We start from the raw sequence: 14,039 nt of genomic DNA on the forward strand, positions 1-14,039 counted from the left end.
GCGTGTCTGCACACCATGGCGGTGTTACAGGCGTACCAGGCCGACCTGCTTAAGGAGCTAGACGAGGGAGAGGAGATCAAGTCCCATGATATTTCTGAATTAAGAAGGACCGCTGATCTCTCCCTCCGCGCCACCAAGGAGACCGCCCGAGCGATTGGGCGGTCCATGGCAGCTATGGTGGCCGCGGAGAGGCACTTATGGTTGACCCTGTCCGATATGAAAGAACGGGACAGGGTCTGCCTCATGGACGCCCCGATCCAGCCGACTGGCCTGTTCGGCGACGCCGTTAATTCTGTCGTCGACAGGTTCCAGGAGGCCCGCAAACAGGCGGCGGCGTTCCATAAGTTCCTCCCTCGTTACTCCCTCGGGGCATCTGGGAAGGAGATGCCCCAGCCGCACCTTAGCTCCTCACACCGCGAGGCCCAGAAACAGAGCGTCGCCTCTCGTGCTCCTCCGCGTCGGGAACGAGAGTTTCAGCGACGCTCTAGGCCGAGGTCTTCTAAGCCCAAATTAGATTTAAGGGCGGTTATCGAAGCTAAGAAGTCCTCGGCCAAGAAACCCTGACGCCAATGGCCCGGGGTTTCAGAGGGCAGCCTCCGCTGGGGTAGAACGGTACTCACCGCAGTCCACGGGGCCCGTCCCACCTCAGTGCCCTCTAGGGGTCGTTCTGCCAACCCTGCCAGTGCTCCAGGGCGCAGCGGCCCCGGGCGAGCATCGTTCTCAGTATCCTCCGCCCGTGCGCGTAGCGGGGCTGGGACGCTCGCCGCCCCTGCGGGGGTCTCTTACACCAGTCTCGAGAGACTGATTCCCTTAGTAGATTATTTAGCAGCGTGGAAACTACTGCCAAATGTATCTCGTTGGGTCCTGCATATAGTAGAAAAAGGCTACCGCATTCAGTTCGGCTCCGTGCTGCCTATATTCAACGGGGTCGTTCACACGATAGTGGGCCCCAGGCAGGGTCTGGTTATGGAACAGGAAGTGAAAACCCTATTAGAGAAGGGGGCCATCGAGGTGGTCCCTCCTCAGGACAGGGAGTCCGGATTTTACAGCCGGTATTTCATAGTTCCAAAGAAGGATGGGGGGCTGCGTCCGATTATAGACTTGAGGGTCTTAAATCGTTCAGTTATAAGACTGAAGTTCAGAATGCTCACAATCAAGCATGTTGTAGCTCAGATCAGGTCCGAGGACTGGTTTGTCACGATAGATCTCAAAGACGCATATTTTCATATCTCCATCCTTCCTCAACACAGGAAGTTTCTGAGGTTCGCTTTCGGGGGCGAAGCCTACCAATATCGAGTACTTCTCTTTGGCCTCGCACTCTCACCCCGCACGTTCACAAAGTGTGTAGATGCGGCTCTGGCCCCCCTGCGCATGCAGGGCATCCGCATTCTCAATTATATCGACGATTGGTTGATTTTAGCTCAGTCAGAGCAGATTGCGGTTCGACATCGAGATGTCGTTCTCGCACATATGGGGGAGCTGGTTTTGAGACTGAACGCCAAGAAGAGTGTACTTTCTCCGGTTCAGAGAACCACCTATCTAGGCGTAGTATGGGATTCGACCACGATGCAGGCACGATTGTCCCCTGCTCGTATCGAGTCGATCCTCATCTCAGTCAAGAGAGTCAGAGAAGGCCAGTCACTCACTGTCAAACAATTTCAGAGATTGTTGGGTCTGATGGCAGTAGCGTCCAACGTGATACCTCTTGGCCTGCTGTACATGAGACCCCTACAGTGGTGGCTCAAGACCAAGGGATTTTCCCCGAGGGGCAATCCGCTTCGCACTATCAAGGTCACGCAGCGCTGCCTCCGTGCCTTAGACATGTGGAAGAAACCTTGGTTCTTGAATCAGGGCCCAGTGCTGGGAGCTCCTTGTCGCCGTGTGACACTAGCGACGGACGCGTCCCTCACCGGCTGGGGTGCGGTCATGAGTGGCCACCCTGCCCGTGGTCTGTGGAGCGATCGCCATCTAACGTGGCATATCAATTCTCTAGAAATGCTAGCAGTTTATCGTGCACTGAAGCACTTCCTCCCAGACCTGAGAGGTCACCATGTGTTGGTGCGCACCGACAACACATCAGTGGTCTCTTACATCAACCACCAGGGTGGTCTGCGTTCGCGCCCTTTGTACAAGCTGGCGCACCAGATCCTGGTGTGGTCCCAGAACAAACTCCTCTCATTAAGAGCAGTATATATTCCTGGGAAGTTAAATATGGGAGCAGACATACTGTCGAGGCAGGGGCCGAGGCCCGGGGAATGGAGACTTCACCCACGGGTGGTAGATCAGATATGGAGAGTGTTTGGCAGGGCTCAAGTAGACCTTTTTGCGACTCAGGAGACGTCACAATGTCCCCTCTGGTTCTCTCTAGTTCATCCAGCTCCTCTGGGAATGGACGCTATGGTACAGACCTGGCCGAGGCTTCGTCTGTACGCTTTCCCCCCTATCGCTCTGCTTCCGGGAGTTCTGGCGAGAGTACGCCGGGACGGGGTCCGTCTGTTATTAGTAGCCCCGTTCTGGCCGGGCCGAGTATGGTTCTCAGATCTAGTCTCGCTCCTCGACGGCTCTCCGTGGGAGATACCGATCAGGACAGACCTACTCTCACAGGCGCAGGGCACGATAATTCACCCTCGCCCGGAGTTGTGGAAGCTGTGGGTGTGGCCCCTGAGGGGGCACAACTGGTAGCAGCTGGTCTCTCAACTGAGGTTGTGGAGACCCTACTCCAATCCAGAGCTCCCTCTACGAGGAAACTGTACGCCCTGAAGTGGAAGCTTTTCACTTCATGGTGCAGAGACCGCCAGCTAGACCCAGCAAACTGCCCAGTTGGTACAGTTCTGGAGTTTCTACAGGCTTGGCTCTCTGCAGGGTTGACCCACTCTACTCTGAAGGTCTACGTGGCGGCCATTGCGGCCTACCACACCCTTCTCGACGGTCAGTCTCTGGGAAGACACCCCCTAGTTACACGTTTCCTCCGTGGTGCACTGAGGCTGAGACCTCCAGTACGGTCCCGTATTCCCCCGTGGGACTTGGTTGTGGTGTTAGAGGCTATGTGCAAACCCCCGTTTGAACCTATTCAAGATATCTCAGACAGACATCTCACACTTAAAACCTCTTTTCTGTTGGCCATTACCTCTCTGCGGAGAGTAGGAGATCTTCAGGCCCTCTCGGTGGCCCCTTCTTATCTTGAGTTTGCACCAGGCATGACTAAAGCGTTCATATACCCTCGAGCGGGATATGTTCCCAAGGTTCCCTCTGTTACACCACGACCTGTAGTGCTGCAGGCCTTCTGTCCTCCTCCCTTTCGGGAGCCCGACCAGGCGAAGCTAAACTGTATGTGTCCGGTTCGAGCACTGGACGCATACGACCACAGAGCTGCCCTGTGGAGAAAAACTGACCAATTGCTTGTGTGCTACGGTCCCCCCAAGAGGGGTTCTCCTGCTTCTAAGCAGACTATTAGTCGTTGGATAGTCGAGGCTATCAACGCCACCTATGAGTCCTCTGGTCGTCCCCCGCTGTCGGGAGCCAAGGCTCACTCTACTCGGGGTATGGCGGCCTCTAAGGCCTTCTTAGCAGGTGTATCCATGCTGGACATCTGCAACGCTGCGGGGTGGTCCACGCCCTCTACATTTGTTAGGTTCTATGGCCTAGATATGCCAGTCACTCCAGGCGCTTCTGTCCTCCTGTCCTGAGCTGTGCTCTTCGGATACACACCAGGCAGGGGTTTGGTAGTCTGGCGGCGTTAGGACTCGTTCCCCAAAGCGCATCGACGCAGCTCGAGTTCCTGAAGAGGAACGTCTCTAGGTTACATATGTAACCCTAGTTCCTCGAGGGAACGAGACGCTGCGTCTCGGAGCCATACCCCCGGCACCCCTGCCGGCGCTTGCTGGTACTCGAAGCTGACGCCAGCTGCGTGGCACGTGCTTTTATAGCTTCCTGGTCGCTTACGTCACCACGTCGGTGATGTCACGCCCTTCCATTGGACTGATTACACACGATATTCAGAGTCGCGTACGCTGAACGCGTTCCCCAAAGCGCTTCGACGCAGCGTCTCGTTCCCTCGAGGAACTAGGGTTACATACGTAACCTAGAGACGTTTATTAAGAACTAAAGAACTAAATCATGTTGCAATATATTTAATACTTCTTGAGTTATAGGCACGCAAACTTTTGAAAAAATTACATTTATGGCACTCTGACAGTTATGTTCAATGCAGTTATTTTGACAGAAGTAAATGAGATACATCTCTAGTTTCAACATTATTTGTTTTTCAGACATTCCTCTTTGAAAGAAAATCTCTGAATCTCAGGTAAAAATTGACATTTTATACCCTCCTTTACAAAATAGTGGATTACTAATATTCATCCATGACATTTAATATTTTGGCTTTCATCATTATACATGTCTATCTTTCTTCAGAAAGCCAGGGAATTTTTAAAATGTGGCTGATTTGACAAGGAATTACACTGTTATATTTTACATGCATCATCAGCTGTAACTCGTACACAGATTTACATCGAGATGATTTGCATTGCAGCACAAGCTTCAGCAGGTTTTATATCTCTGTGAGTTTGAACTCTGAGAATCTGAACCAACAGCAACCATGAGCTTCATCACCATCTTCATCTGGATCTTCACTAGCTGCTGTTTCACAGGTGAGGAGATAGACATGCTCTATTCTAACTGATCATCTGTGCTGGAAATATTGTACATCAACAGATATTTTATTCTGAATGTTTATTTTTGATGTAGAATCAGCAGCTGAAGTGACAGTCACTCAGACGCCTGCAGAGAAACCTCTTCAACCAGGAGACACAGTTACTATGTCCTGTAAAACCAATCCTGAAGTTTACCAGGGTTGGGGTTATCAGCCTCTATCCTGGTACTTACAGAAACCTGGAGAAGCTCCTAAACTTCTGATTTATAAAGCAAACGTCCTCCAGTCAGGAAATCCATCTAGATTCAGTGGCAGTGGATCTAACAGTGATTTCACTCTGACCATTAGTGGAGTCCAGACTGAAGATGCTGGACATTATTACTGTCAGGGTAGACACAGTGGTTATGTGTTCACACAGTGATTGTGAGTGGTACAAAAACCTGTGTCAGTCAGAGTCACAGTGACTGAACTGATGCTGCAGCTGATCAAACACTATCACTCACTACTGACACACAGAGACCAAACACAGAACTACACATGAGCTCAGAACTGAGTTAGGAGTCACATCAGCTCTATTAGACTCAGATCTGTCCTGTGACAGAAGGCTTTGACTCAATTATGCTTTGATTTTGTGATGAATTGATATCAAATCAATCCAAAAACACAAATGTTTTCTCTTTTACAGTTTGGTAGTTTTTGTGTTTTTTTTAGGTTTTACTACAGTTATACTGATAAATGTGTCTTAAGAAACTACCACTCAATCTTCATAACTGTCTCATCACTGCAAGAGCAGAAGTGAAACTGTTTCAGTTCAGAGCGTTGAACCGATCAAACAGTGAAACTGTGAGTTTGAGCTGAAATCAGATTTGCATTGACAGCTTTAGTGATTCTGATGGTCTCAGAATAGAGCAGCTCCGTCTCCAGAGACCATGTTCAAACCCCAAGAGCTTCAGTTCACATTTACTGCTAAACACAGCTGTTCTCAACTATTACAATCCATCAACAGCAGCTGAAACTTTAGTGAAGGAAGGACACACTGATCAATGATGCAGTCGGACACAAATGTAAGGCGTTCAGAAGCTTTATTGAATGAACAGCAATGGCAGCACATTGAAAGACTGCTTGAGTATTGAGCTGTAAATCAGGAGACTGCTGTGAATCCTGCTGCTCTTCACTGGAGAAACATCAGCACTCGGAGCTCTTGAGGAACGAGGTCTCGTGATCAGCTCCGTCATGTGTTACTCTGCAGACGAAGCGCTCGCCGGCTTCCCAGCGTGCTTTGCTGAGGCTCAGGACGCTGCTGCGGCTGTAGCGTCCGTCCCGCTCGCTCTCTGCGCTGGTCTGAACCCCCTCGGTGACCTCTGACCCGTCCAGCGTCCAGCTCACCTGCGCCCCCTGTGGAGAGTAAGAGCTGAGCAGACAGAGCAGTGCGGCTGAGTCTCCAGAGATCTGCAGAGAAGAGGGAGGCAGCAGAGACACGGAGGGCTTCACTGCGGGACCAGCTGAAACACACACACACACACACACACACACACACATACATAAAATGTACTGTTAAGAAATGTGCTCTACAAAAACGGACTGTAAAATATTATGAAAAAAACTGTTAATTGGTTAACAGTAAGCTCTATACAGTTCTATATTTCTCTATATACAGTGAAAAACTGTAGTAAATCTAACAGGACATTTCATGTTATTTTACAGTAAAATATTGAATGCAGTTTTTGAAAGTGAAAGAACAAATCTGACAAATCTGTTTTTTTACTATAATTTTTTACAGTGTATCAAGCACAACATACTGTATAAATATAAATCAGTTATCTTAAGCAAACATGATATACTGTAAAATATATGCTATTTTTTTCTGAATTAAGTAACATTTTAAAAAAGATTTTATAAAACATCTCTGACCAAGTGCAAATTGCTTTGTGTGTGTGTGTGTGGTATTGTTTTAAGATTTAGGAAACAAATTGAACTCTTATTTCTATTTTGAAAATTGTCAATCTTTAGGACATATTCTCACAAAGATAATAACAAGTAAAATTATATTTTAAATTATACATTTTAACATGCTTATCAGCTAAATTTCTTTTTGACTCATGAAATTAAATGTATTCTGTCTATATCATTCAGCTTTTGTGTCATGCACAAATTAAAATATTTTTAGAAATAACTGAGAATTCATAAAAAAATAGCCATTCATTAAAATATCTCAAACTGTTAGCATACAAAAATGTGAAATTACTAATGTCAAATATTAAGTACAAATATAAACTATGGCTTGAAATGGAAAAATATTGAATATCACCAAATATGACTTGTACATAATATAGCAGAGAAAATGTAGCAATTAAATATATAAATAGGTGCAATCAATCAATAAAACAGAATGAAAATTTACAATAAAATTATAAATATTGTTGCAAAATGTTATTAAATAAACTTAAACCTCCTTTTAAAACACACACACATTATACTTACTTCTGATGGTCAGTTCAGTTCCTCCACCAAAAGTGTACCACAGTGCTTCATTCTAGTGAAAGCGTCGTACAAAAACCTCCGTCACACTCAAATAAACACAAACTCCAGCAGAGAAAGAGAGAAGAGACTCACACACTGATATCAGACTCAACAGCAGCTCTTCTCAACAGCAAACATGAATTATTATAAAAAACAGCACAAAATGTTCATCTTTAATAATATATATCTTGGTTTTACATTAAGGCTAAAATCAAATCATTTTTTTTTCATAATTAGTCCCGTAATTAATCATATTTACAAAACACCTGTCATTTAAACTTTGTTCATTCTTTTTACCTGCTTTGTGATGACCAAGATTTAGAAGGTGATTCCCTTGAATGACCTTTGACCTGTTATACAGTATCATACTAGACCTATCATGGATGACATCAAATCTGTAACTCAGGTATTAAATGATCTCAGCGTGAAAAACTGATTGAAACTTAAAATGGAAAACAAAAAAGTATTAGTAAAGATAATAAACAGTAAATGGATGCATCTGCTGTCTCCAGGTAAATGATGTGAGTGTGTTTGCATATTGATCAGATGCTTCAGTGCTCTGAGAGTGTTTATAGTGCTGTGAGTTTAACACTTCATCACTGACACACACAACAATCTTCATCAACATGACCTTCATCATCATCTTCATCTGGACTCTTTCATACTGCTTTATACTACAAGGTGAATAGTCTATATTTAAGAAAAAAAAAATGATATATCAAATAATATATTTTTATGGGATAATAAATGTTTGTGTTTCAGGGTGTAAAGCTCAGATCACAGTCACTCAAACTCCAGTGAAACCTGTCACACCAGGAGAAAATGTCGTGATGAGCTGTAAACTCAGTACTCCTACACCCTGCAGCCCAAGCCCCTGTGTGACCTGGTACTTACAGAAACCTGGAGAAGCTCCTAAACTCCTGATTTATAGAACAAGCAGCCATCAGTCAGGAACTCCATCTAGATTCAGTGGCAGTGGATCTGGGACTGATTTCACTCTGACCATCAGTGGAGTCCAGACTGAAGATGCTGGACATTATTACTGTCAGAGTTACCACAGCATCAGTGGTGGTTATGTGTTCACACAGTGATTGTGAGTTGTACAAAAACCTGTGTCAGTCAGAGTCACAGTGACTGAACTGATGCTGCAGCTGATCAAACACTATCACTCACTACTGACACACAGAGACCAAACACAGAACTACACATGAGCTCACAACTGTGTCCAGCACGAAAACAAAAATTTGAATATATATATATATATATATATATATAATTTTAATATACATTAAAATCTCATTTATTCCTGTGATGCAAAGCTGAATGTTCAGCATCGTTACTTCAGCCTTCAGTGTCACATGATCCTTCATAAATTATTATTATATGCTGATTTATAGCCAAAATAGCCAAATTTATTCAAAATAGAAAAATTTTCTAACAATATACACTATTCTGTTCAAAAGCTTGGGGTCAGTACATTTTTATTCTTTCTTTTTTGAAAGAAATTAAAACTTTTATTCAGAAAGGATGTGTTAAATTGTTAAGAAGTGATAGCAAATATTTATATTGTCAGAAAATATTTATATTTTGAATAAATGCTGATCTGTTTAAAAAAAAAAACTTTTTATTCATCAAAGATTCCTGGAAAAAGTATCGCAGTTTCCAAAAAATATTTGGCTGCACAACTGTTGCCAACATTGATAATTCTAATAATAAATCAGATTAGAATGATTTCTGAAGGATCATGTGACACTTTATACTGGAGTAATGGCTGATGGAAATTTAATGTTTCACAGAAATAAATTATATTTTAAAGTATATTGAAGTAGAAACCATTATTTTATTTTGTAATAACATTTAGCAAGATTAATGTTTTTATTTTGCTCAAATAAATGCAGCCTTGATGAGCATATAGGAGACTTCATTAAAAAACAAGTATATACAGTAAAAAAAGTTCATAGATACAACTAAATGTATTAATGTCCACCACCTTCAAAAACCAGCATCATCATCAAACATCCTTGCATGAAAGTGATTTCTCTGATCCAGTGACAAATTGAGAAAGAATAATGACACTTTCTCAAGAATCATTAGTAAAAAGTAAAAACATGTCATGTTTTCATCTCCATGTGGGAATTTTCATTTCTGAGTGTTAAATTTCACCAAATACATTTAAACGAGCAGATCATGCTATCAACATGTCAAACCACTGCACGTTTACTGAATCTTCAGATTTTAAATGTTGATTAACAGTCTGACATCTTATAAAACTCTTGACTGTTAAACAAACTCAACATCATAAAAACAGCTGCAGTCCAGTGATTCTCAATGAGCTTTTGTGTGTTTGTGTTTCTCTAATGTGACGATTATAAGAGTCTTATGAAGAAATTAATATTTAGTCAACTCGACTCACTGAAGGAGTGTTTTTCCACAGCGAGAGTCACTTTGCATCGGCACATGCTTCAGCGCTCCGAGTGTTTATAGCGTTCAGACTCAAACACTTTATAACACACTGCTGTTTACCACGGTACAAAACCAGCAAACACAATGAATCTCTTCAGCAGCTTCATCTGGATTCTGACAGCTTTTATTCCAGGTAACAGAAGAGAAAGATGCTCATTTCTGACTCTTTAATGTTGATTTAATTTGATGAACTCATATAATGTTGTTGTCAGCAGCATCCAGAGGAATCACTGTGACTCAGCCTGAAGTTCGGACTGTTTCTGAAGGACAAGACGTCACTATAGAGTGTAAAACTGATCCTGGAATAGATGGATGGGGTTTAGCTTGGTATCAGCAGAAACCTGGAGAAACTCCTAAACTCATGATTACTGGAGTAAACGATCGCTATGGTAACAGTTTCAGTCGATTCAGTGGGAATGGAGCATATGAAGGGACAGATTTCACTCTGAGCATCAGTGGAGTCCAGACTGAAGATGCTGGACATTATTACTGTATGAGTCGACACTCTATCAGTAGCAACTATGTGTTCACACAGTGATTGTGAGTTGTACAAAAACCTGTGTCAGTCAGAGTCACAGTGACTGAACTGATGCTGCAGCTGATCAAACACTATCACTCACAGAGAAGAAACACAATGTTGAGCTCCATCATTCTTTTTTTAAGATTATTAAATTTATTTTGATAAAAAATTTTATTTTATGGTTTATCTATACTACTTTCCACTCACTAATTTTTCAATCCATGATGTATTTTTATGATGCATAATTTCTTTCTTCTTTCTAATTATATAAAAATAATCAGCAGGACATTAAGATGCAGCTGCTGAATAGTTTATTCATCATTTTTCATCTGATCTTTCCCTAAACAGTTAATTCATAAGTTGTCTAAGTCTTATAAAACTATCCCTCAAACTCTAAAACTGTCTCATCACTGCATGAGCAGAAGTGAAACTGATCCAGTTCAGAGCGTTTAATCAATCAAACAGTGAAACTGTGAGTTTAAAGTTTGAATTGTCATGGATAAAAAAGACAAAGAAAAAATTAAATATATATCAGTTTTACACTTGCTAAATGTTAATCTAGCCCATTTAAATGTATTAAATGTGTCTAATATTTGTGAAGTTCATGTTGTTTCATCGTGTGTCTGCAGGTGTTTTTTCATGGTTCATTGAGTTAAGTTTCCTTTTTTTTTTTTTATGTGAGATAAAGCGCTAAACCAAAGAAACACCCAATACAAAAATGAAAAAAATGAACAAAGGCATAAAAGTTACAATTGTATATTATTTATTGAGTCAATTTTAATAGCATCATAACTGAATGATAAAGCACACATATGTTCTTGTATGAAGCACACAAAGCAGAGCAGATGCAGATGCGAGCGACTGAAGCTGGATGTGGAGAATGAAGGAGTCGCTCATGTGCTGTTAGTCTCCATGTGAGACATGAGTGAGAAGAGCAGCAGATCTACTCTGAACACTGCTGTCTCGTCACGTGTCCAGTGAGCGCAGGCTGGCCGCTCCGTGTGGCCTCACAGCTCACTGAGACGCTCTCCATCCACTCCTGCTCAGAGAGAGTCAGGCTGCTGCTCCAGCTGTACAGACCGTCCTTCTCCAGGAGCCCAGCGCTGCTCTCCTGAGACCTGCTGCTCCCGTCCACCTTCCAGCTCAGGCTCCAGTCTGACGGGAAGCCCTTGCTGGCCACACACACCAGTGTCGCTGTCTTCTTTGAGGAGATCTCTGCACTGGAGGGCGGCAGGACGCTCACTTTAGGACGAGTGACGCCTGACAAACACACAACAGTCACCTCAGTCAAGAACAAAGTTTTTCTCTGCTTTCAAAAAGTTTTTAAATATATATATAATGATAGCTTTTCTTGGCCATTTTAAGTTACAGGAATGAATTTTTATAAAGCAAGTTAACAGCAATGGAAGTTTGGTGAAATAGGGTACAAAGGGGGAAAACCATCTTTAATATTATTTTCCTCTAAACCACTAGATGGCACAAAAACGTCCAAAAGATCTGCTTTTTAAGATGCACATATATATTTGACTGATCCTTGACACAATCGCTTTTTATCGAATGTTGTAATTTAAGTATCAAATGAGAATCATATATTTTGAGACGAAGGTCTTCTTAACTATTTTCAGTTTTGTTTGAGATAATTAAAGCAACAGTTTTTAAATAATGAAAGAATATGTAAAAGTATAGTATTTGGGGTATAAAGAGCCCCTGCTGTTGGGGCTAAAGACACAATAATTAACATGATAATTAACAGAAGGCTGACTTTTACATTTGTTGACATGACATGGTTAGATTCAGATGGTAAATATCATATATTATGTTGTGTGTCCATATTAGAGATAAAATCACCATGTTTAGATGAAACCATCATATTTAAAAAACATTTTATTAATCATATCATATAATAAAACATAATTTGTTGTTACTAGCCTACTGTAAATATATATTAAATTATTATGGGATTATTATGTGATCTCCTTCAATGTTTTCAGAATCTTTGCTTTTTAAAATAATTTTGTTTCTGTATTTTAAAATGTTACATTTTAATGGCAGTATATTTATTGAACAAAAATGAATACTTTTATTTCTCAAAATAAGCAGAAAATAGTACAAAGTTTGCTAAAGTGATTGATTTTGAACAAGTATTAACTAAGACATTATTTTAAAAAACATTATTTTTGCTGAAGTATTTAAGTAAATATAATAACTGCAGGAGTTCATTACAGTGTTTGATGACAGCACGAGAAGATTGGGTACAAATGTTATTTAAAGTACAGAAAATATAACTTTTGTATCACGTCTACTTTAAATTATTCGAAATATCTGCAGGTTTTACTTAAAAATCAACACTTTAATCTGAAAATTTATGTTGAGGTTGATTGCCAAACATTCAATGTGAACTAAAAAATAAAATTAAGAGATATAAATAAACCAAAAATTATATCCTTTCTAAAGCGTAACAAAGTGTTTCTCAGTCAGTTGTTGTATTAATAATATGAAATGATGATTGACTTACTGCCAACATCCAGTTTGGTGCCGCTGCCGAAAGTCCACCACAGTGATACAAACTAATAGAGCAGCTGAACAAAAACCTCCTGAACGCTTCACTAACTGAACAAACACACATCAACTGAGTCTCCAACAAACACATCACTCACAGCACACATCACCTGCATTTACTTCATCTGCTTTATGCAGTCTGTCTTATTACTAAAACATCAACCTCAATTATTGAAAGAAATTCACTTTTATATCAAGTGTGACGTGACTCACAATCAAACTCAGTTGATTCAGTGATTGACAGAGACACGTGTGATGATCCTCATGTCTGTAAAAACCTGCAGGAGATTCATGGATTTGACATAAAATGTATGAATTAACTCATGTTTCTATCAAACTACAGTCAAAAATATTCTCAAAGTCTCAGGAGAGAGTCAGGATGATATAGTCAGTCTAATCGATTTATTCAGTAGTGAATGGTCTGATACAATTTAGAACAGATTTGCTATTAGAAAACATGATATTATGAAAAGGATTTGCGTCTGTTAATGAGCTACTGTCTCCAGGTAAATGATGTGAGTGTGTTTGCATATTGATCAGATGCTTCAGTGCTCTGAGAGTGTTTATAGTGCTGTGAGTTTAACACTTCATCACTGACACACACAACAATCTTCATCAACATGACCTTCATCATCATCTTCATCTGGACTCTCACAGCGTTTGCTCAAGGTTTGTGGAGCACAAGTTTGATATCAATTCATTTCTTCAAGTATATTGTCAAAGTTTTGAGTTGATTTTCTTCTTGTTGTGTTTCAGAGTGTAGAGGACAGATCAGCGTCACTCAGAGTCCCTCAACGACAGCAGCTCAACCAGGAGAAACAGTGAAGATCAACTGTAGAACCAGCACAGATGTGTACAGATATAGTGGGTCTGATTGTTTAGCCTGGTACTTACAGAAACCTGGAGAAGCTCCTAAACTCCTGATTTATTATGCAAGCACCCTCCAGTCAGGAACTCCATCTAGATTCAGTGGCAGTGGATCTAACAGTGATTTCACTCTGACCATCAGTGGAGTCCAGACTGAAGATGCTGGACATTATTACTGTCAGGGTAGACACAGTGGTCCAGTGTTCACACAGTGATTGTGAGTGGTACAAAAACCTGTGTCAGTCAGAGTCACAGTGACTGAACTGATGCTGCAGCTGATCAAACACTATCACTCACTACTGACACACAGAGACCAAACACAAAACTACACATGAGCTCAGAACTGAGTTAGGAGTCACATCAGCTCTATTAGACTCAGATCTGTCCAGCGACAGACTGGGTTGAATTAATTATGCTCTGATTTTGAGTTTAATTAATATCGAATCCAATTAATTTCCA

At 41.6% G+C, this 14,039-nt stretch overlaps 6 gene segments (V, D, J or C); 4 read left to right on the forward strand and 2 right to left on the reverse strand.

Annotated features, from left to right (window-relative positions):
• Window positions 1-4,461: 4,461 nt before the first annotated feature.
• LOC132116411 (Ig kappa chain V region BS-5-like) lies at window positions 4,462-5,204 on the forward strand. The segment is given in 2 exon segments: window positions 4,462-4,649; window positions 4,747-5,204. Coding segments are annotated over 2 exon segments (378 nt in total).
• A 512-nt stretch (window positions 5,205-5,716) lies between these two features.
• LOC132115809 (Ig lambda-3 chain C region-like) lies at window positions 5,717-7,183 on the reverse strand. The segment is given in 2 exon segments: window positions 5,717-6,153; window positions 7,171-7,183. Coding segments are annotated over 2 exon segments (330 nt in total).
• Window positions 7,184-7,709: 526 nt separating this feature from the next.
• Window positions 7,710-8,355, forward strand: LOC132116405 (immunoglobulin kappa variable 1-5-like). The segment is given in 2 exon segments: window positions 7,710-7,852; window positions 7,934-8,355. Coding segments are annotated over 2 exon segments (384 nt in total).
• Window positions 8,356-9,697: 1,342 nt separating this feature from the next.
• On the forward strand, window positions 9,698-10,651 carry LOC132115774 (Ig kappa chain V-III region VH-like). The segment is given in 2 exon segments: window positions 9,698-9,767; window positions 9,847-10,651. Coding segments are annotated over 2 exon segments (375 nt in total).
• Window positions 10,652-10,896: 245 nt separating this feature from the next.
• Window positions 10,897-12,820, reverse strand: LOC132115810 (Ig lambda chain C region-like). The segment is given in 3 exon segments: window positions 10,897-11,414; window positions 12,670-12,721; window positions 12,812-12,820. Coding segments are annotated over 3 exon segments (378 nt in total).
• A 437-nt stretch (window positions 12,821-13,257) lies between these two features.
• LOC132116415 (Ig kappa chain V region 3381-like) lies at window positions 13,258-13,872 on the forward strand. The segment is given in 2 exon segments: window positions 13,258-13,382; window positions 13,470-13,872. Coding segments are annotated over 2 exon segments (375 nt in total).
• Window positions 13,873-14,039: the final 167 nt, after the last annotated feature.

Source organism: Carassius carassius, chromosome 35, assembly GCF_963082965.1.
Source record: "Carassius carassius chromosome 35, fCarCar2.1, whole genome shotgun sequence".
NCBI lineage: Eukaryota > Metazoa > Chordata > Actinopteri > Cypriniformes > Cyprinidae > Carassius > Carassius carassius.